The sequence below is a fragment of the Chiloscyllium plagiosum genome, unplaced genomic scaffold (genome assembly GCF_037043375.1).
Source record: "Chiloscyllium plagiosum isolate Xiang-an unplaced genomic scaffold, Cpla_swu_hap1 HiC_scaffold_7, whole genome shotgun sequence".
NCBI lineage: Eukaryota > Metazoa > Chordata > Chondrichthyes > Orectolobiformes > Hemiscylliidae > Chiloscyllium > Chiloscyllium plagiosum.
Genome location: NW_028270145.1, coordinates 59,461,799 through 59,485,393, shown reverse-complemented (window position 1 = coordinate 59,485,393; position 23,595 = coordinate 59,461,799). Strand labels below are relative to the sequence as shown.

Here is a 23,595-nt window from a genome sequence, read left to right as displayed (position 1 = left end):
GCGGAATACCATTTGTTCTACTCCATTCATCCTTATGCGTGAAAGTTTTAATCTCTTCCTAAATTCTAACATCCTCTCTAAGTCTACCGAAAGACAAATGGTTCAAGTTGCTCCAAAATTGAGCTCTCACCCTACCTATCAATTACAGAAAGACCATGCACTTAATTACCATTTTGGACTGTTCCCTCCTGCCTATTTTCTACATTTTAAACTTAACTAGACCTGACACTTAGAATTGCTCACCATTTCACTCCACTTTCCATTATTGTGTTCTCTCATTGTTATTTGTGGAGCAGATGCATTGACAAATTTGCAAGTTGGAACCTCAATTTCATTTAAGTATCCTGAGATAAAACAGAGTTGTGGATGCTAGAGATCCGAAACAAACAAAAACAGAAATTGCTGGGAACACTCAGCAGGTCTGGCAACATTTGTGATGTGAAAATTGAGTTAAAGTTTCAAGTCCAGTGACTCGAGTTCTGAAGACGAATCACTGAACTTTAATGAAAACAGGTGCTGCCAGAGCTGCTGAATTTTGCCAACAATTTCTATTTTTGTTCATGTTAAGTATTCTGAGCCTGGGTGACTGGTTGCTTTCCAGATATTTCCTATTTAACCTGTTTTGAGATGATATGACACGCCTCTGGAGCAGGTGGACCTTGAACCCAGGCTTCCTGGCCCAGAGGTACTAGTTACTTTGTAAACTAATATGGAGAGTTTGCCCTTTCAATGGTTTAAATCCAAAAATACTTTTAGATTAGATTAGATTCCCTACTGTGTAGAAACAGGCTTTTTGGTCCAACAAGTCCACACCAACCTTCTGAAGAGTAACCCATTTCTCTCTGATTAATGCACCTAACACTATGGACAATTTAGCATGGTCAATTCACCTGACCTGCATATCTTTGAACTGTGGGAGGAAGCTCGAGCAGACACAGGAAGAATGTACAAATTCCCCACAGACAGTTGCCTGAGGCTGGAATCGAACCTGGGTTCCTGGCGCTGTGATGCAGCAGTGCTAACCACTGAGCACCATATTTTCTAACACCTCATGGTCAAGGTGGTTTAACCAGCCTGTTTGACAGTTCTTCAATGCACACAGCACACAAATGGAACAAAAGAACGGTGAGTACTGATTGAAAGGAATTCTTAAGTTGAAAGCAGAAGAAACAAAAAGAAACTTTTCCGATAGGATGCTAATTCATTCTAACTGGATCTTCAGATTTTATTATGTTAATTAATGGTAGAAAGGGTTGATAATTTGCCATAATCTCTCCTTTTGCAAATGATTTAAGTTGAAATTGGTTTTACATTTGGGACCCGAATGTTTTGTTTTATAGATATGGATAAAGAAGATGCTCTTGTTTGTTTTGAAGAGCATATAAGAGCATTAGAGAAGGAGGAAGAGGAGGAGAAACAACGAGGTTTACTTAGAGAGCGGAGACGGCAGCGCAAAAATAGGGAGGCCTTTCAAGTAAGCGATAAATTATGTAAATTTGCTGGCAATATTTGTAATTTTGGTGTAATTTTTATTTTAATGTCAAATTTTGTTCAATAATACTCCTGAGATTTGCTTTACAGTGTCAAAAAGCTACATTAAATTTAGAAGAACAAAACACTTACATTGTTACTCATGAAATCTTAACAGTTAAGTGACCAAAGAAATTTTAAACTAGTTATTTTTAGTTAATCAGTATTATTTTTGTATGTATTGAGTTTTTTTTTAAACTCTGCACTGTTGTCTACATTTTAGCTTAGTTGACTGGACCTTCAGTTTGTGTTGCAGACTGATGTTAACAGTGTGAGTTCAATTCCTGCATCACCTGAGGTTACCATGAAGGGCTCTACTTCTCATCTTTGCCTGAGGTGTGGTGATCCTCGAGTTAAATCACTACCCTCCTCTGTAATGAGTCCAGGAGGGCTATGGCAACTTAACCTTTTTATTGAACAATGGAGCATACATTGCCCTTTGTGTAAAGAGTTCCAGAGATATGCAGCTTATGAAAGAAAAAAAACAAACTTTCCACCTCACTCTTTGTTCTCAGTCTGTAATCTGGTTCTGGACAACCAAACCAGGAGAAACATTCTCCCAGCTTCAATCACTTCAACTCCATTTTCAAGTTGGTGGCTGTGACAAGTGAATTGCCGTAAGCCATTAACCGGACCTCAACTATTTATAATCTCTGTTAATAACTTCTAATGACTTAGTCAGACATCAGAGTATCTAAGTTTTTACTGATGATACAAAAGCTAGATGGCACTGAGGAGGAGTCCGATCACATAAACATATAGAAGGTGGCAGATGAAGTATAAATGGGTAAGTGAGAGATTATTCATTTCTGAATAGAATCGCAGAATATTGTCACAAAGCTGGTCCTTTTTCCTCAAAGTCACTGTGTTTTTGATTTTTGTCAGAGGGGTTGTAAAGCAGTCTAGGCTCCAAAACGGCTGATTTGGTGCAGAGGTGAATGGTTTATTGGGGCCTTTTCTGTTTACCCCTAAACAGATGATACCTCAGGCCAAAAGCTTTCATGTTTTAGAAATAACTTGTATAATGAAAGGGGAGTGGCCAGCGCTGGCAGCTGAGGTTTTTTGGTTCAGTTCAGCAATTGTGTGTGTACAGAAAGGCTGGGTACTCTTTCTCCTTCTGCCCTTCTGATTTCGAACTGTGAGTTGCCTGTGCTATCTTTTACTGATTGTGCCAATAGATGCGTATGTTTTCGGAACAGTGTCGTAAAGTCGCGTTTGGATAGCATAAGTTATGAGGTATTCTGTTTTCTGTTCATTGTGTTTCATTCTGTAATTTTGGTAAAGAAATCTTGTTTGTTTAAAACTTGGCAGCCAACCCAGCTAATTTACACCTAGAATATCCACTATTCACCTAGCTAAACAAATAGCAAAGTTACTGTCTGTGCTACCTGCTTAAAAATATTTTGAGGGGTCTGGCCTAGCCCATAACAATATGGAACTAGTAAGTTTTAAAGTTCAGATTATTTCAGTGGATTTGTGCAAGGAACACAAAGTAGTATGCAGGTACTGCAAATAATTAACAAAGCAAATGATATGTTGACTATTATTACAAGCGATGTGGAGATTCTGGGGTGGACCAAGTCAAAAATCACACAACACCAGATTATAGTCCAACAGGTTTATTTGATACCACAAGCTTTCGGAGCCCCCACTCCTTTGTCAGGCAACTAGTGACACAGAATACATTGGACACAGAATTTATAAGTAAAAGATCAAAGGTTGTACAATAATGCAAATATATTAAACAAATCTAGATGGCTATTAAGCCTATTTAGAATGGAGATGCAGGTTTTGATTGATTAATATGAAAATCCTAGAATTTCTTTCAAGTCACTGCCCCAAGATAATTTTAGATTTTATCAGAATAAAGGGATTGGTATACAAAATGAAGAAGACATAGAGATGTACAATACGGAAACAGACCTTTTGGTCCAATTCGTCCATGCTGACTAGATATTCTAAATTAATCTAGTCCCATTTATTTGCACTTGGCCCATTTTCCTCTAAGACTTTCCTATTCGTATAACCATCCAGATGCCTTTCAAATGTTGTAATTGGTCCAGTCTCCAGCACTTTCTCTGGCAGCACCACCCTCTGCATGAAAAAGTTGCCCATTGGATCCTTTTTAAATCTTTCTCCTCTTACCTTAAACCTATTCCCTCTAATTCTGGAATCCCCTACTGTCGGGGAAAAAAACCTTGTCTATTTATTCTATCCATGCCCCTCATGATTGTATATACCGATATCAGACTTCCTACAATTGAGTAAAATGAGGAAGGATTTCTTCTACAAATGAGGAAGGTTTTCTTTTCTCAGGGCATTATGTATTTGTGGAATTCTTTACTGCAACGGGCTGTTCCACAAATACATAAGTTTCCTGATGCAAGGAACACAAAGTAGTATGCAGGTACTGCAAATAATTAACAAAGCAAATGATATGTTGACTATTATTACAAGCGATGTGGAGATTCTGGGGTGGACCAAGTCAAAAATCACACAACACCAGATTATAGTCCAACAGGTTTCTTTTGCCCGAAACGTCAATTTTCCTGCTCCTTGGGTGCTGCCTGATCTGCTGTGCTTTTCCAGCACCACTCTAATCTTAAGTATATTTATGACTGAGATGGACAGATTTTTAATCAGTAAAGCATCAAGACCTATAGGGAAAAGGCATGAAAATGGAGTTGAAGTTTATCAGATGAGCCATGATCTCATTGAATGGCAGAGTATCACTTTGTACTTGTTCTGTTATGTCACTCTTGGCCTTATCCTCTCAAGCAGTTTATCCTCATTGATTACAAAAAGAAAAGAAAATCTGAAAGTATGGGTTTTATCTTTTACTGTTTATCTCATGTTTTTTCAGACCTTCCTGGATGAGTTGCATGAAAGTGGGCATTTGCACTCCATGTCTACCTGGATGGAATTGTATCCTGCTATCAGTGCTGATATTAGATTTTCTAAAATGTTGGGCCAACCTGGTAAGACGTCTTAAGTTTACTTCAATATTTCATGGTCTCTACGTATGCTTAAAGTATCGAACAAGTTAAAACCCTTTTCAAATGCAAATATTTTATATTACATATGAATTGTCTTTTTTTCAGGGTCTACTCCCCTTGATCTTTTCAAATTTTATGTAGAAGACCTAAAAGCACGCTTCCACGATGAAAAGAAAATAATAAAAGATATTTTGAAGGTAAATACAAAGAATATTAAATTTTGCTTATGAAAATGTACAGTAGTAGACATGTAACTTGCAAAACATAATGTGGAGTAGCCGGTGTTGGACACAACACCAGATTATAGTCCAACAGATTTATTTGGAAGCATTAGCCTTCAGAGTGCTGCTCCTTTATCGCAACCACCTGGTGAAGGAATAATGCTCTGATAGCTAGTGCTTCCAACTTAAACGTATTGGAGTATAACTTGGTGTTGTATTATTTTAACTTAGAAAACATAGTTAAACTGGATAACTTTGAAGTCTGCAAAGCACCACTAAAAAAATTCTGGATCCTTACTCTACCACCGAAGAATTTCAAAAGGATTTTAGTCATAAAACCAAATTTAAAAATAAAATTGTGACCATGCAGGAGATTTCAAACATGTTATAATGAGCAGTATTAAATGGTAAATAATCACATAGTGAGACTGAGAAAATTTTCGCTTGTGATCACAGTTTAGACAGTTACGTGTTAATCTTTCTTGTGGAAATACTTATATATTACAATTTTACTGATGACATCTCTTCATGTAATTCAGTTGAATGGTTAATAGGTACATTTTTCCAGTTGTGAAATAGATTTTCACCTGCACAAGCCAAACTTCGAGACCGTGCATGTACACTTACAGTGTGTTTCATGTAACCAATTGACCAAATTCTTGAGCAACCACAAAAATAATGTAGTCAAAATAATTATTACAAAAACTTTGAAGCTATTTCAATACCATAATTCATAATTGTCTTTGTCTTTTTGAGCAATCATGTGATGCAACAGTTGTACAAGTCAATGACACTAAAAGATGTGATGTGCATTGATTTCCCTTCACAGGATAAAAGTTTTGTGGTAGAAGTCAATACTACATTTGAAGAATTTGGTACAGTCATTAGTTCAGACAAGAGAGCAGCCACGCTTGATGCTGGTAACATTAAACTAACTTTTAACAGTGTAAGTAGCTTTGTAGAACAATTGTTCTAAGTAATATTGCTGAAATTCACAAAATCTGCTGTTTCCTCCAAAATGAATATCTCACAATGAACACGTTTAGTAATCATATTTCAAAATTATTGGTAATCTAGCTCTGTTACTCTTTTTTTTCCCAAGTACCTTAATTCCCTCCCTCATGCCTGAATACTCCACCTTTGACTCTGCTCCTACTGTAAATAGATTATCCACAGCAAATCAAATGCACTTCCTTTCGTTGAAAGAGAATTAAATCCTCAGAGTACCGCTCCCTGCTTATGCTTCTCTTTGAAGCCTTATACTCTTCACACATTACCTATGCTGTGCTTTCCAGTACATAATGACAATTTGCTAAGGACAGTGTCATTTTGGAATAAAAAAGAAAATCTGCAGTGTGGTAAACTAAAGAATTAGGAAAGTTTTAAAAACCAACAAAACAATTACCCAAAGAAAAGAGAAAATAAATTTTAGGGCAAACTAACAAGTGACATGAAAATGGACAGTAAGAGCTTCTTTAAATACATAAAAAGGAAGAGAGAAACCAAAGTGAACAAAAAACCCCTTCGAGAATGAGGCTGGGTAAATAATAATGGAGAACCAAGAAACGGCAGAGTTGAACAAATTACATTGCGTTGGTCTTCACAGTCGAAGACATACAACATTCTAAAATTACTAAATAATCAAGGTCAAAAGTAGGAGTAGGAGGATATAAATTCAATATCTATCATGAGAGAAAATATGTTTTAAAAAATAGGGCTAAATGCCCATAGGGCCCTGGAGCTGATGGGTTATATCCTAGGATATTAAAGGAAATAGCTGCAGAGATAGTGGAAGCGGTGATAGTAATCTTCAACGGTATTTGATAAAATACCACATGGCAGGCTACTTAACAAGATAAGAGTCTGTGGTGTTGAGGGTAAAATATATGCATTGATAGTAGATTGGCTAACCGATGCAAGACATTGCGCTGTGGTAAAGAGGGTGGCAACTACTGGAGTGCTGCAAGGATCAGTGCTGGTGCTACATTTGGGAGAGTGTAGGACCAGCGGTCATAATCTTACATAAGGGATCAGCCATTTGAGACAAATGAGGAGCAATTTCTTTTCTGAGAGCTGAGTCATTTAATATATTCAAGGTTGTGATGGAAAGAATTTTAAACAGTAAAGCAATCAAGGGTTATGGGGAAAAGGACAGTGGAGTTGAGGATGGTTAGATCAGCCGTGATTTCATTGAACGGCAAACCTATTGCTCCTGTATCTTATGGTCTGCCATCAAGAAGGACGAGGGTGGCTGATCCATCAGAATACCATTGCCTGTTATTTTATCTCCTTGCCACACTCTGTCCTGCTTGGGAATATATCGCTGTTCCCCTCGCTGTAACTGTATCTAATTCCTTTCAGTCCCATCCTAACAGCTCTGTGGATATCCCTACACTGAATGGGCAACAGTTCAAATTGGCAGCTCATCACTTCTCCAAAATAAGGGTTAATAACAAATACCCTTGCCAGTGATACTGTTATCGCATGAAAAAAAAGGAAGAACTTTCACACCTTCTGTTTTGTTTGCTGCTGCGTCATCACTTCGCAATGAAAAGTGGGCATCTGGCTCAGAGGTGACAGTAGAATGTACAAAACCAATCGAGCTAACACAATAGATATGTATTGTAAAAGAGATACCATTTTTTAAAAAAATGAAAACATAAAGCTTATTTGATCTATTCAGGATGAAATCATCACTTATAATTTATATTTAATATAATTTATATTAGCTGTTAGAGAAAGCAGAAGCTCGAGAGCGTGAAAGAGAAAAGGAAGAAGCTCGGAAACTAAAGCGAAAAGAAACTGCTTTCAAAAGCATGTTAAAGCAAGCCACTCCTCCACTTGAACCAGAATCAAATTGGGATGAGGTATGTATGTCTTGATTCCTTTTGTAAAGCATGCAGTTGATTTCAGATTTACAATGTAATGCAACCTTTTGTGTATTGTGGGTTTATTTTTATTTTCACTAAGCATCAGAGCTTCTTGAGGTTCATAAACTAATATTTTCCTTTCAGGTTCGAGAGAGGTTTGTAAACGAATCTGCTTTTGAAGACATTACTGTTGAATCTGAGAGAAAAAGACTTTTCAAGGAATTTCTACAAATTCTCGAGGTACTTGTGGAAAATAATAACTAGAAGTTGCATTGTGTTTTATTTGTTATTAATTTCAGTTACATCTAGCTATTGTTTTAGAAATGATCGTTTAATTTGGCGGAGCAGACTTGATAGGCCTACTTCTGTTAATATGCCTTGTGGCTATCCTCAAAACATTACTGATCGGGTATTCAGTGATGTACACATTATACAGTGCAAAATTCACTTGCAACTTAACTTCTGATTTTTAACTTAGTATTTTAAGTGAAAATCATAATAATCAAAATAAGCAAGTTACTTCAAATGTGGAGTTCAATTTTTCACCCATTCTTAATCCGTGCATCATTGTTTAGCATTTTGTCTACTCTTTTCCCTTCATACACACATTTATTTCTGTTATTTAAAGGGTGTGCCAAACATTAACTCCTTGAATTCGTCCATTGGTTTAATTGAGCTCAACTTTATGAAATTAGAATAAACTGGCGTACCTGACATTTTTTTTTCCCTTCTCCCTTTGCCAAGAAACTCCAGCTGCAGCAGTGAAACAGTCTTTACAAAAGGCATTTGAGTTGTGGTAACTCAGCATCAGTCTCCACTGGTAGCTGAGCATTGCAGAAACATTGTTTTATTAGGACAGACAAAATAGTTCAGGTTTTTTTTTTAATGATACGATCCAGACATGTTATAATCTCACCTCTGGAGGATGCAGAATTTGAAACCAGATTTCTTGACCCAGTGATAGAAGGGAAATGGTTTAAGATTCCCACTCCTGATCTCTCACAGGTGAATACTCGAAAAGGGCACGGGTATACACTTTGGTTCTGGTCCCTGTTGTACTCAAATCAACTACCAATACTTAGCTAAGGTTTAAGTATGATGTCACTCTCCTAGTATGCAGCATTCATGAATCCACACCCTGTTAGAAGAATTGTTGGCTTGGCAATGTTAGAAGATTCACAGTTTGTTTTTGTTTGACAATATACTTTATTTTCAAGACAGCATAAAATTTCTGTGCTATGCCCTGGCTAAACTTTTTTCCTTGAAGCAGAATCTCAGATAGTTACTTTTGTCGTTTCTCATTATGAACAAATTGGCTACTGTGTTTCCTTCATGTGTAAACAGCAGCAGTAATATCAAGGAATAAACAGCGATAAGTGATCCCACAACCACAAGATCAGACCAAAGCTCTGCAGTGCTGCCTTATCCAGTCACGACTAATAGTAGACAATTAAGCAATTAACCAGAGGACAAGGCTGAAACATTTGCAAGTGTCTTCAACCAGAAGTGCCAATTGGGTGATTCATCTCATCCTAATGCTGAGTTCCCATTATTATAAATGTCCATTCACGGCCAATTTAATTTACTCCATGAAATTAAGGAGCAAATGCAATTAGCTGCAATAACATCCTGGCAGTAGAACTGCAGACATATGGTCCAGAACTATCAGTGCCTCAAACCATTTACCTGACAATGTGAAAGCTTTACTTAGGTATACTCTGTCCACATAAAACAGGTCAGGTGCAGTACTGCACACTATCACCCTATCAGTTTACTCCAGAGCATCAGCATAATGATGGAAGGTCTCGTACACCATTCCATCAGGTGGCACTTGCGCAGCAATACCCTGGTCACTGCTGTTTATGGGATCTGTCAGGACAACTCGGTTTTTGATCGTATTACAGCTTTTCAAAAGATCTGAGTTCCAGAGATGAGGTTAGAGTGGATTCCCTTTGCTTCAAGGCAATATTTGATTTGTGTGAGGTGGGGAGCCTTAGAAAAATTAGTCAATTGGGGATTGTGGGGAAAGTTCTCCACTGATCAGAGTTTTACCAAGCACAAAATAATATTCTTATGTTTGTAGAAAGATAGTCATCCTTTTTGCTATATAAAAACTGACCTACTGAAGAGGAATTTGCTCTGGAAAAATTTACTGAATGGTTTGTCAGTCTTTGCTTTTAAAACTATTGTAGAATTTATCAATATTCTCTTCATTCTCTTGACCTTACTTTTAAGTTTGACATAAGAACTTAATAAATTGGAGCAAGAGGAAGCCATTCAATCCGTCAAGCTGCCTTGCCATTCCATAAGATCATACCTGATTTGTCCCAGGCCTCAATTTCCCTCTTGTGCCAAAGACTTTGTCAAGAAATTTGAAAAATCTATCCATTCCTTCCTTCTGTAAATACCTTCAGTGCCATGGTAGACTGGTGAGCAAGGTTAGATCATATGAAATTCAGGGAGAACTAGCCACTTGGATACAGAACAGGCTCAAAGGTGGAAGACAAAGGGTAGTTATGGAGGGTTGTTTCTTAGACTGGAAACCGGTGACCAACAAGGACCGGCCACAAGGATCGGTGCTGAGTGCACTGCTTTTTGTCATGTGTATAAATTACTTGTGTGTGAACATAGAAGGTATGGTTAGTAAGTTTGCAGATGACATCAAATTGGTGGTGTAGTGGACAGCGAAGAAGGTTACCTCAGAGTACAATGGGACCTTGATATGATGCACCAATGAGCTGAAGAGCGACAGATGGAGTTTAATTTAGATAAATGTGAGGTCCTGCATTTTGGTAAGGCCTATCAGGGCAGCACTTATTCACTTATTGGTAAAGTCCTCAGGATGTGTTGCTGAATGAAGAGTACAGGTTCATAGCTCCTTGAAAGTAGAGTCACAGATAGACAGGAGAGGGAAGAAGGTATTTAGTATGCTTATTTTTATTGATCTGTGCATTAAGTATAGGAATTGGGAGGTAACTTTGAGGCTGTACAGGACATTGGTTAGGCCACTTGTGGAATATTGCATTCAGTTCTAATCTCCCTCCTAAAGGAAGGATGTTGTGAAACTTGAAAGGGTTCAGTAGCAGTGGTGGACTCTCCCTCTTTATGGGCATTTAAGCGGGCATTAGATAGGCATAGTGGGCTAGTGTAGGTTAGGTGGGCTTGGATCGGCGCAACATCGAGGGCCAAAGGGCCTGTACTGCGCTGTATTCTTCTATGTTCTAAACGATTTACAAGGATGTTGCCGGGGTTGGAGGGTTTGAGCTATAGGGAGAGGCTGAATAGGCTGGGGATTTTTTTCACCTGGAGTGTCGGAGACTGAGGAGTGACCTTATAGAGGATTCTAAAATCATTAAAGGCATATATAGGGTGAATAGCCAAGGTCTTTTCCACAGGGTAGTGAAATCCAAAAACTAGAGGGCATAGGTTTAAGGTAAGAGGGGAAAGATTTAAAAGGGACCTTAAGGTGCAACTTTTTCACACAGAGGGTGGTGCATGTATGCAATGAGTTGCCAGAGAAAGTGGTGGAGGCTGGTATAGTTACAACATTTAAAAGGCACCTGGATATTTGAATAGGAATGGTTGAGGGGGATATGGACCAATTGCTGGCCAAAGGGCCTAGATTAATTTAGGATATCTGGTTGGCATGGACGAGTTGGACCGGTGTCTGTTTCCATGCTGTGCAGCTCCATGACTCTATGACAGCGATCTAACCTTCACAAATGTCTTTGTGTTTCAGTTTAAATGAATGTCCCCTTATTCTTTATCCCCAGTTCAACATTACCTCAACATTTACCCTGACAAGCCCCCTAAAAAACTTGTAAGTTTCAGTAAGGTCTCCACTCATTCTTCTAAACTCTAATTCATAAACACTTGTTTAGCTGTTCTTGATAAGTCAACCCTTCATCTCTGAAATCACCCTACTGGCTCAGTTTTTGAATAGCTTCAATGTCAGTGCACCCTGTTTTTCAAAGAGGAGACCAAAGCTATATTTAGTGCTCTGAGTGTGGACTCACCAACACCCTGGATAATTGTAACAAAAGTTCCTTGTTTTTTTAAACTCAACCCATAGTGCAATAAAAGCAAAGTTCCATTTGCCTTCTTAATTGCTCACTACCTGCATGCTCACTTTTTGTGCTCTAGGATTTGATTTTTTTCTTTGCTGAGTTTGTTAGAGGCTATCACTTTGAGCGTCTGTTGTCAAAATAGTTTCTGCCTTCTGCACAGACATGTATTGTTTGTTTGCTCTTTGTTATCCAAGTTTTTTTTCCCTCTGTGTAATAGCATGAATGCCAACATCATCATTCAAAGAGCAAAAAACATTCCAAGAAGTCAAAAAAGCATCACAGGAAACATTCTCGTTCTCGTTCAGTAAGTGCTTGCATTTTGATTTATTCAATAAAATAACATGCTTTGAATGGACAGTTTGTTATATATGTTGACACAGACTTATTGATTTGTTGTATCATGGTCACCAAATTTGAGCATTGCTTTTGGTCAAGTATATACGCAGACACTTAAGCCCTGATTTTCCACCGTTAAGTGGTGCTAATTTGGGGCAGTGACATTGGAATGCCTGTTTCAAACAGGTTGGCGCTTCATTTAAAATATATTTGAGGCTGGGATGCCCTGCACATCATTTCCTGGTGTTCAGGTATACAAGATATCAATCATGAAGAATGTGGAATGGGCATCCAGGTTTTCTAGGGATCAACTGTGACTGTTGCTGATTTAAATGACCCAGGTAAGTAAATTTAATACTTGCCATTCTTAATCATCTTGCTTATTTATTTTTATATTTTCCTCTTGTCAATTTTGTATGCATGAACTTGTGTTAATTGTTCAATTCCACACCCATCAAGCATTACTAGTTGCATTAATTATTATCCCAATAAACCTCCCTCTGTCTGTAGCGTTTAGAAGAATAGGAGGAGCATCTCTCAATGGTTGTCAAGGTCAGGAGAAATCCTGTTTGCCCACCCAGTGATATCCTGGTACTTGTCAAGACACCAAGCATGCCAAGTAAGCTGCAAGATTCAAAGTGCCCATAAAAGATATGTGAATCCCAAAATAATGTTGACATTTTATGGAAGCACTGAGCTAGTAATTCAGATCTGGCATTGACACCTTCCTGGGTACACTGGTTTTCAATGGTATATTGATGCGTATTTTAGTTGACTCTCATTGCTCTGCATTTTCTTGGATCTTGGAGTATAATTATGAAACAACCTTCTGATCTGAACCAGAATTTAAGTTAGTAATGGCAAGCATGATAGGTGTTTTGGAAGTGTTGGAAGATAAAATACCTGTAGTTGAGTTTTAGGGAGAGAATTTTAGTTGAGATATTCCATGACAAGATGAGTGTGTTGGGTATAATCAGAACTACCTCATTGATTTGGTACAACTTGTTTATAATATAATAGAGAATAGACAATACTGTCTCAATTTAGTCTTCCTACTGAACCAAAACAATCTCTATGCATGCTATCCAGTGCAGATCCTCTTATGCTACAGTATCCTGCCCTTTAAGACTTTATTGCTGGTCTTCGTTGTTTAACTGCATTTATTTCCCTGACCACAAAAACTAGATTGGTTTTAGCTCATTTTTTGTTTTGAAACCCTATTTGTAGTTACAGCTTTTAGCCAAAACTGAAAGAGAAGCCACTTTCACCAGTATCCCATCATGACCACCAGTCTGCACCCCAATCCGCCCACCCCAAAGCAAAGTCCACCACAATGATCTACTACGTTTCTTAGATTGTAGATTGTACTGACTATTCATATTATTTTCTGCTGTGATAATATTGCCTGATTTTCTATTGCCCCTGAAATGTTAAGTTTCAGATGGAGTATTAAGAATGTAAAAAATGCTAAAGAACTAGGAGCAGGAATAAGCAATTTAAGTCCTCAAGCCTACTTTGCAATTTTTTAATATGATCGTGGCTAATTCATGTAAGCCTCAGTTCCATTTTCCCAGCCACTCCCCATATCCCCTTAACCCCTTACTAATTAAAAATCTGTCCTTCTCCTCCTCAAATTTATTCAGTGTCCAGATGTCCATTGCACTCTGGGGTAGTGAATTTCATACATTCAAGACCCTTTGAGAGATGCATGATATTCTGTTGCTCTGTGAATTTAACCCCTTGAAAGTGCATTTTAATTTAAAACACTTAATGTCCTAACCAGATCATTTTCTGTGGAAAATTAACTCACGTTTTGAAACATAATATACATCCTATTTCAGTGGTGTTAAAGAAAGTTAACACATTCAAGCATCCATTAAGCCATTGGTTAGGGGTGGACTGAAAACAATGTCATCAGTAACGTCTAGAATTTTGATATCATTATCTGCTGCTAACTGTGACAGGCTATTATTATAAGGTTTGGATCGTTAGCATGTTAGGTGCAGAGCTGTGCTTCTTGCAGCCTTGTCATGCAGTGTAGATCTACCACTTCCAGGGGCATAAACAATTAAGCTATGGCCTCAATACCTTTATCATTCTAACTTCAAGTCAAGCTTCACAAATACTTCATTGAGCATCACCATCATTTGAACAGCCATTAAAACAGAATCTGCTGTTCTCATAGTTGGCTGAACTTTGGGTTTTGTTTTACTTCTTTCCTGAGTTCCCCTTTCAGACCTATCAAAAGCTGCTGAGAGGGTGAGATGCGTTGAGTTATTCCCAAGGATTATTGCAGTAAACTAGATTGGCAGGGAGGCAAGTGCGAGACTCGAAGGAGATACAGTAATCAGAAATAGTAATTTGAAGGTCAGGCTGGAACACAACAGTGAGCAAGGAATGCCTGTTGGATTAACTATTATTTATTTCAATGCAAGTGGGCTGACAGATAAGGCCGATGAACTCAGGGCATGGATAGGTACGTGGGACTGGGATGTTCTAGCCATTACATAAACATAGCTAAGAGAGGGACAGGGTGGGTACCTTAATATGCTAGGGTATAGGTGCTATAGGTGGGTCAGAGGTGGTGGAAGGAGGGGAAGGGGTGTTGCATTTTTGATTAAGGCGAGTATCACAGCAGTAGTTAGAGATAAAGTAACTGAAGGATCATCCAGTGAGGCTTTGTGGGTGGAGCTAAGATATAAGCAGGGGATGGTGCTGTTATTGGGGTTGTACTATAGGCTCCCAAGTAGTCATCGAGAATTAGAGTAACAAATTTGTAGGAATGTTGAGGAAACTTACAGAAGCAAAAGGGTTGTCATAGTATGGGATTTTAATTTTCCTAATATAGACTGGGACTGCCAGAGTGTTCAGGACTTAGATGGGGTGGAATTTGTTAAGTGCGTTCAGGGAAGTTTCCTTAAGCAGTATGTGGAGGGTCCTACTCTGGAAAGGGTAAAACACGATCTACTGTTGGGAAATAGGGCAGGACAGGCGATGAAGGTGACAGTGAGGTAGCACTTTGGGACCAGTGGCCGTAGTTCTATTAATATAGTTATGGAGAGAGCCACAACTGGTCCACTGGTTCAAGTTCTAAATTGGGGCAAGGTGAATTTTGATGGAATTAGACAGGATCTTGAAGGGATTGATTGGTGTAGCTTGTTTGCAGGCAAAGGGAACTCTGGCAAGTGGGGGACCTTTAAAAGTGAGATAGCTAGAGTTCTAGGTTGAAATGTTCCTGTAAGGGTGAAGGGCAAGGTTGGCAGTAATAGGGAACCCTGGATGATGAGATATTGAAGCTTTGACCAGAAAAAAGGAGGAAACGTGGCTCAGGTACAGACAGCTGGGATCAAGGGAATCCCTGGAGGTATACAGGTGTTTACTGATGAAGGAAATCTGGAGGGCTGAGAAGATTAGGGTGAATCCAAAAAGATACTTTAAGTATATTAAAGGAAAAATAATAACTAGAGAGATAACAATGCCCCTCAAGGACCAAAGTGAACATTGAAATGTAGAACCGCAGGAGATGGATGAGGTTCTCATGAATTTTTCTCCTCTGTGTTTACCCTGGAGAAAGACATGAAGACTTGGGAAAGTTAGTGCTGATATATTGAGGGAAATCCATATTACAGTAGAAGAGGTGTTGTATGTATTAAAATGTATGAAGATGGATACCAGTATGGACTTAGTTTGGGCCAAAGTGTGTGTCTTTGTGCTGTAGAACTCTTATGACTTTAATTATAGCATAACTGTATTGATATCAGAAAGCCTAAACTTGAATTTCAGAGACCTTGCAATTCCATTGATAAGTATCTTTGTCTAACCCTATAGGCCTCAGAATCAGAAGATGATGATTATCACCATTCGAAGAAAAAGAAACGTTCCCATTCAAAGTCCCCTTCAGACAGAACCTCTAGTGAAGAGTCAGGTAATCTAAACCTGGTGAACTGTTTAAATTGTAAATTAAACATTTTCTGTCAAATCAGGTTTGAAATATTTTCTCTTCCCTATTTAGAGCGAAGCTACAAAAAGTCCAAAAAACACAAGAAAAAGGGCAAAAAGAGAAGACGCAAATCTGTAAGTTTCCACTTTTGTGTTCTTTGTTTTGTGGCATCTGTAGATATTTAATATTGGAGTATGATTAGAAATCCATATCCTTAAAACATTGCTGATACCTGGTCCTTACATTAATTCTACCAGTCAACCTTTTTTCTCTGTGGTCGCTGCTATTCCAAATTATCCTGTTTCGTTTCTTTTAAATGTTATCATGGTTTTGCTTCTTCCTGCACCTGTCTCTGCTATGGAACTCATTTGTCCAAGGTCTTACTGTGATAATGATAGTGATGGGCAGAGTTGTGCTGACTGGGACACTCTGAAAATGTCAATCTCCAGGTGCTGACCTTCATGTTAGAGTTTTGGACCGGACGTACTATACTTTTCCAGAGATTTACCCCATCCTTATTTCATGCATAGTGTTTAGTATTGGGAAGGCCCAATCCCCTCCCTGCGGCTCAACTCCCAACCACTCCAAGTATCACTTGCGCGTTTCCCCTTCTCCTCCTTCCTCCCCCCATTCATACAACAACTAATTAATAGCATACAAAGTATAAATAGTCTTGAAAAACAGAAGACTTTAATTCTTAAAGAAACCATGCCAGAAAATGCAAGCAAACTGAGCTTAAACAAAATTACTTGGACCACTGACTTCAGAACGGTGTGTGTCCTTACTGCCTCTTTCCATTCATGCTTCCTGATTGTGTATCCATGCAACAATGCCTTCCTCCAGAAAAGGCAAAACTGTACTTTCAATTAAATTTGACAGAGATAGTAGGATCGCAACTGCACTGATCAGAAGGTGTGGGACACTATCTGACTGGAACTCCTTACTGCTGTCATGTCTCCTCAATAATCTTTAGATCTTCTAAAATTTAGCCACAAACTAATCATTGTTTGGTTTTCCTAATCTCTTATTCATTATCAGCTTTGGTCTTACAGAAGAGTTTTCATTCTTTATTTTTGTTTCTCAGTTAACCAAAATGAATTAATATTTTGAGAGAATTTCTTCTAATAGAATGTCTTGCTTTTATTTTAATGTATTCTTTTATGATCGAACCTGGCAAAATACTTGAAATTTCTTTTCCTTTATTTCTAAGCAGCCAAAGTTTTGCAAATTTAAAATACTTTGAAATAGTGTGTTTATAAGGTTTGAATGTACAATCGGAGAAATAGAGGAAAAACATGTTAAGTTAGAAAAGATGATATCAGAAAATAATTATTGTGCACCTATGGGTAATACTATTTGGAACTTAGTTTTGAGAACCTTTCTGTCCAAACATGAAGGTGGATTCAGTGAGAGAAATGGAGGAAATCCCTACTTCATCATTTAAATTTGTGGCATTATCAACGCTAATGCAAGTAAATTGTCATCCAAGTCCATATAAGTTAGAAATATTTGATTTTTCTTAATTTTAAACTTTTAGTAGTTGGTTGTGATGAAAGCTGCATTATTTATATATAATGTTGGAATTTGTATGTCAAAAAAGTCAGGATGGGTATTGGTTACTGGTTTGAAAAGTTTACTTTGATTTTTAAAAAAAAGTAGAGCTTTTCCAGAGCAGTGTCCAGAATTGAACGTTTTTAAGAAAGGAGGTGACTGCAAATTCCTGCTATGTTAATAGAACCTTATTTATGACGGTAGCTTTATGGCAAGTAGGAGAAACATGTAATGCTATTAGCTTTGTTTTCTGTAAGGAAGGTTGAGCAAGTTTTTAAAATTCAGTTCAGAAAACACTGGGGTGGAATTAACAAACAAGTTAGGTTTGTCTCCTAAAAGTAGTTCAGGGAACTAGTTACCTCAGTATAAGGGTTTAATTTGTAAAGTTGCCAAACCCAAAAGAGTTTAGTTTGAAATTCTCAGATTTTTCGAACTGAGAAAATTTACGCATTAAGATTTGTGAAAAGTACATTTTGATAGACTTGCAAATAACTCATTGTCTCCATGGTCCACAGCAAAACAATTGTAAGGAGTTAACTAAGTAGAAATGTTAAGCGTCGAGATTGGCTATACAAGTCCCTGTAACAGATAATGTCAGGAAACAAGTTGGTGCTTTTCTTTTACTGTTTGATTTAAGATCATTCTGTCTTGTATCTAGCTTTTCATAGTTTTTGTATAATAAACTTCTGTTAAAGAAAATCTGCAGCCTTGTGTCAATGTGTCAAAGGTAAAGTTGCCGTCATCCTACTCAACCATAAGACTGTTCTCATTAGAGATGATTGGTGGTGGTTTAACGTGAGGTTCTCCAGGCCTCAGACAGGGGGAAATGGTTGAAAAAGGGAAAGTCCTTTTATGGGAACCTCAGTTAATGTGGGAATTGAACCCACGCTGTTGGCATCAATCTGCATCGCAAACCAACTGTCCACCCTACTGAGTGAACACCACATTAATTGATAAAACAAGAAAATAAACAATATGACCTATCAAGCTTTGTTTCATTCTAACATCCAACATATCCAGTAGTGTCATGAGCTGGGATCCTGACAACGTACAAACTGAATATCTGCTCGTAGTCATTGACACATTATTGGTCAAGTATAGATATCACTATTTTCCATATTCCAGTTTCTTTTCCATAACTCTTAAACAATGGTGAATATATCCAAAACAATTGTGTTCTTGAAATCATTATTCTTCTTGCCATATAGGTTACTCCTGAATCTGAAGGAGAGCGAGAACGTGAGCGGGAAAGAGAAAGGGACCGAGATAGACGAGAAAAAGAAAGAAGTAGAGATGACGAGAAAGAAAGAAATAGACACAGATCGCAGTCAAAGCACAAATCACCCAGAAAAGCCACCAACAAAGATACAGTATGTGATTTTCTGATCACTTGGATAATTGTTCATAGCAAAAAAATCAGTTTAATTTTTGTACAAAGCTTGTGGGACTTTATTATTTTGACCAAAATACTTCATTTAAAAGATCTTTGGTCCATTAATTTTTCCCAGGATTAAAACTGCTGCAAGCTTGCTTGTTATATGATTTTATTTTTTCATCACTTGTCATTTTTCATTTTTGCTGCATGGCTTCACCTTGATTCAATCTTGTTCATTGCTGTTACCTACAATGGAAACTCATGTAAAAGTCAATTTTAAGGTTAAATTTGTGGGGTCGACTATTACATTGATACGACATTTGAGGGGCTGAAATTCATGCTATAATCCACAATACTGTATCGTTAGCAGAAGCCCAGTTGATTTCTAAACAAATTAAGAAAGCATAATGAATTACAATAATTCCACAAGTGCTGCAGGGGAACTGAGCTCAGCTGAGCTGCACACAAAGGGAAGTTGTCACCTGACTCTGACTTGATGCGTCTTAAACTTTGGCACCAAATTCTTCCATTTCCCTCCATTTTCTCTCGCCTACTGTTGTTTATGTTTTTCAAACTAACATTTTAAGCTTTTATTTCTGATAAGTATTTTTTATCAGACATTTGACACTCATACAGTCTCACTGATCATTGTAACCATGAGAAATAACAGCTGCATGGTAATTATAGTGAAGTAAATGCATATAGGCTTATCTTATTTAGGAAATGAATTTATGATAAGTGTTGCATCACAGTAATTGTACTAATTATAATGCTCGTTCAATAATGAACTTAAGAAATCCGTAGCCTAAAGTTGCTGTGAATTGTACACCAAATCACAGGAGGGATCTGTACCACTGGGACGGTCTCCACCTGAACCGAGCTGGGACCAGTGTTCTAGTGAAAAGGGTAAATAGGCTGGTCAACAGAACTTTAAATTAGAAAGTGGAGGGGAAGGTAAGGGTAAAACTTAACCCACTTAGAAATAAAGTAGCAGGTTAACACCTGTAGGGGTGGATTCAACTGTGTGGAAAATATAAAAGAAATGATAAGGAAGGAGAACTCAGGTGGTTATTAAAGTCTCCAGCATAAAAAAAAGTCAGTGTTTGCAAAGGGTTAGCAATCAAACTTCAACCACACTAGACAAATGGCAATGAGAAGAGGGACAGTAAATACGGGACTGAAGGTTTTATATGTGAATGCTTGCAGTATAAGGAATAAGGTAAATGAATTTGTGGCGCAGATTGAAGTTGGCAAGTATGACGTGATGGGCATCACGGAGACGTGGCTGCAAAAGAATCCGGATTGGGAGCTGAATATCCAAGGATATGCATCTTATCAAAAAGATAGGCAAGTGGACAGAGAGGATGGGGTTGCCTTATTAATAAGAAATTAATTACTTTGGTAGTAAGAAACGAAGTAAGGTCAGATGGTGTAGAATCTGTGTGGGTAGAGTTGAGGAACCGCAAAGGTCAAAAAACCATAGTTGGAGTTACATACAGACCTCCAAACAGTAGACAGGAACTGGGGTGCAAGATAGATACAGTATGTAAGAAAAGCAAAGTTACCGTGACCATGGGGGATTTCACTATGCAGATGAACTGGGAAAATCTCAGGTAGGTAGTGGATTGCAAGAAAATAAATTTGTGGAATGTCTACAAGATAGCATTTTGGAGCAGCTTGTGGTGGAGCCTACTAGGGAACAGCAATACTGGATGTAGTGTTGTACAATGAGGCAGACATGATCGGGGAGCTTAAGGTGAAGGAGCCCTACTCAGGCAGTGATCATAATTGAATTTACTGTGGAATTTGATAGAGATAAGATAGAATCAGAGGTAATGATATTACAGCTGAATAAAGACAACTACAGTGGCATGAGGGAGGAGCTGGGCAGAATTGACTGAGAGGAGCCTAGCAGGAAAGACAGTGGAACAGCAATGGTAGTAATTCAGGAGACACAGCAAAAATTCACCCCAAGGAAAAAAAAGCATGGTACAGGAATGATGAGGAGACTATGGCTGACTTAGGGAAGTTGGATATAGCATAAAAAACAAAAGCGAAAGCATATAATGTGGTGAAGGCAGTGGGAAATCAGAGGATTGGGAGGCTTATAAAGACCACTGGAGGGCAACAAAAAATGAATAAGGAGGAGATTAAACTGCCTATAAAGGAAGACTAAGACTTTCTTTAGATGCTGTGGTTCTGTTCGCCGAGCTGGAAGTTTTTGTTGCAAACGTTTCGTCCTCTGTCTAGGTGACATGCTCAGTGCTTGGGAGCCTCCTGTGAAGCGCTTCTGTGGTGTTTCCTCCGGCATTTACAGTGTCCTGTCCCTGCCGCTTCCGGTTGTCAGTTTCAGCTGTCCGCTGTAGTGGCCGGTATATTGGGTCCAGGTCTATGTGTTTGTTGATGGAGTTTGTGGATGAGTGCCATGCTTCTAGGAATTCCCTGGCTGTTCTTTGTTTCGCTTGCCCTATAATAGTAGTGTTGTCCCAGTCAAATTCATGTTGCTTGTCGTCTGCGTGTGTGGCTACTAAGGATAGCAGGTCGTGTCGTGTCGTGGACCCAATATACCGGCCACTACAGCGGACAGCTGAAACTGACAACCGGAAGCGGCAGGGACAGGCCACTATAAATGCTGGAGGAAACGCCACAGAAGCGCTTCACAGGAGGCTCCCAAGCACTGAGGATGTCACCTAGACAGGGGACGAAACGTTTGCAACAAAAACTTCCAGCTCGGCGAACAGAACCACAGCAACGAGCACCCGAGCTACAAATCTTCTCACAAACTTTGAACTTTCTTTAGATATATCAAGGGCAAAAGAGAGGCAAAAGTGGACATTGGACCGCTGGCAAATGACTGTGGAGAGATAGTGGGGAACAAGTAAATGGTGCAAGAACTGAATAATTACTTTGCGTAAGTCTTAATAGTGGAAGGCATGAGTAATATCCCAAAACTTCAAGAGGGTGAGTGGGCAAGAGATAGACATCACCACGGAGAAGGATCTAGAAAAACTGAATGGCCTGAAGTCTGATAAATCACCTGGACTAGATGGACTACACCCCAGAGTTCTAAAGGAGATAACTGAAGAGGTAGTGGAGGCATTAGTGGTGATCTTTTAGAAATCGCTAGATTCAGGGAGGATCCCAGAGGACTGGAAAATCACTATTGTAACACTCCTGTTTAAAAAGGGAGTAGAGCAAAAGACAGAAAATTAGACAGTTTAGCTTAACCTCTCATGAGTGAGATTTTGGAGTCCATTGTGAAGGATGGGATTTCTGAACACTTGGAGGTGTACGGTAAAATAGGGCAAAGTCAGCATGGTTTCATCGAGGAGAGTCATGCCTGTCAAATTTATCATGGCTGATAAATTTCTCAACTTCATTCTCCCTGTAACCCTTGATCCTCTTGACAATCAAGAACCTACCTATCTCCATCTTAAGTGTACTCAATGATTTAACCTCCACAGCCTTCTGTGGCATTGAATTCCATAGATTCACCACTCTGGCGGAAGAGGTTTCCCCATATCTCCTGTAAACTTGTGTCTTATAATCTTATACTCTACAACCACCTGATGAAGGAGCAGTGCTTAAACCTGCTGGACTATAACCTGGAGTTTGTGTAATTTTTAAAGGTGTTCCCTTTACTCTAATGCTGTGCCCTTAGGTCCTAATCTTTCCTACCAATGGAAATATCTTCCCAATATCCACTCTGTCCAGGCCATTCAGTATTTAATAAGTTTCAGTTAGATCCCCCTTGTCCTTCTCAACGCCATCAAGTATTGTCCCTGAATCCTCAAATGTTAAGCTTTTCATTTGTGGGACCATTCTCATGAATCTACTCTGAACCCGCTCCAGGGCCAGTACATCCTTCCTGAGATATGGGGCCCAAAACTGCATACAATACTCCAAATATAGTCTGACCAGAGCCTTTATAGAGCCTCAGAAGTACATCCTTACTTTTATTTTAGAGTCCTCTCAAAATAAATGCCAGCATTGTATTTGCCTTCCTAACTACTGACTCAACTTGCACGTTTACCTTGAGAGAATCCTGGACTAGAACTCCCAAGTCTCTTTGCACTTCAGACTTCTGAATTTTCTCTCCATTCAGAACACAGTTCATGCCTCTATTTTTCCTACCAAAATGCATGACCTCTCACATTTCCACGTTGTACTGCATCTGCCATTTCTTTGCTCACTCTCCTAACCTGTCCAAATCCTTCTGCAGCCTTCCCACGTCCTCGATACTACCTGTCCCTCTAACTATCTTTGTATTGTCTGCAAACTTAGCCAGAATGCCCTCAGTTCCTTCATCTAAATTATTAATGTATAAAGTGAAAAGTTGTGGTCCCATCACGGAGCCCTTGCAGAACACTACTTGTCACCAGCTGCCATCCCATGAAGGGCCCTTTTATCCCCACTCTCTGCTTTCTGCCAGACCTCTATCACTTTGCCTCAAACACCATGGGCCCTTACCATGCTCAGCAGCCTCCTGTGCGGAAAGACCTTCTCAAAGTCCAGGTACATAACATCCGTTTGCTCACCTTGGTCTAACTCAAAGAATTCTAGCAGAATGACTGAGCAGACTCGATGGGCTGTATGGCCTAATTTCTGCTGCTGAATCTTATTGTCTTATATATGGCCAAAAATAGGGGGTTGACTTTTACATGTGATCGACATATTCTCAAGTATATATGGTAATTTAAAGTTTGATC

At 38.7% G+C, this 23,595-nt stretch overlaps 1 protein-coding gene across 6 annotated transcripts in view; it reads left to right on the top strand.

The window, feature by feature from the left end:
- Nucleotides 1–23,595, top strand: part of prpf40a (PRP40 pre-mRNA processing factor 40 homolog A) — a 70,115-nt gene that overhangs the window by 44,103 nt on the left and 2,417 nt on the right. For all 6 annotated transcript variants that reach the window (XM_043693759.2, XM_043693762.2, XM_043693761.2 and 3 more), the window contains 10 exons: nt 1,341–1,474; nt 4,394–4,508; nt 4,632–4,723; nt 5,577–5,693; nt 7,477–7,614; nt 7,762–7,857; nt 11,902–11,988; nt 15,849–15,945; nt 16,033–16,094; nt 18,720–18,881. In XM_043693759.2, the coding sequence (XP_043549694.1) occupies nt 1,341–1,474; nt 4,394–4,508; nt 4,632–4,723; nt 5,577–5,693; nt 7,477–7,614; nt 7,762–7,857; nt 11,902–11,988; nt 15,849–15,945; nt 16,033–16,094; nt 18,720–18,881 (1,100 nt within the window). The remainder of the gene's footprint in view (nt 1–1,340; nt 1,475–4,393; nt 4,509–4,631; nt 4,724–5,576; nt 5,694–7,476; nt 7,615–7,761; nt 7,858–11,901; nt 11,989–15,848; nt 15,946–16,032; nt 16,095–18,719; nt 18,882–23,595) is intronic.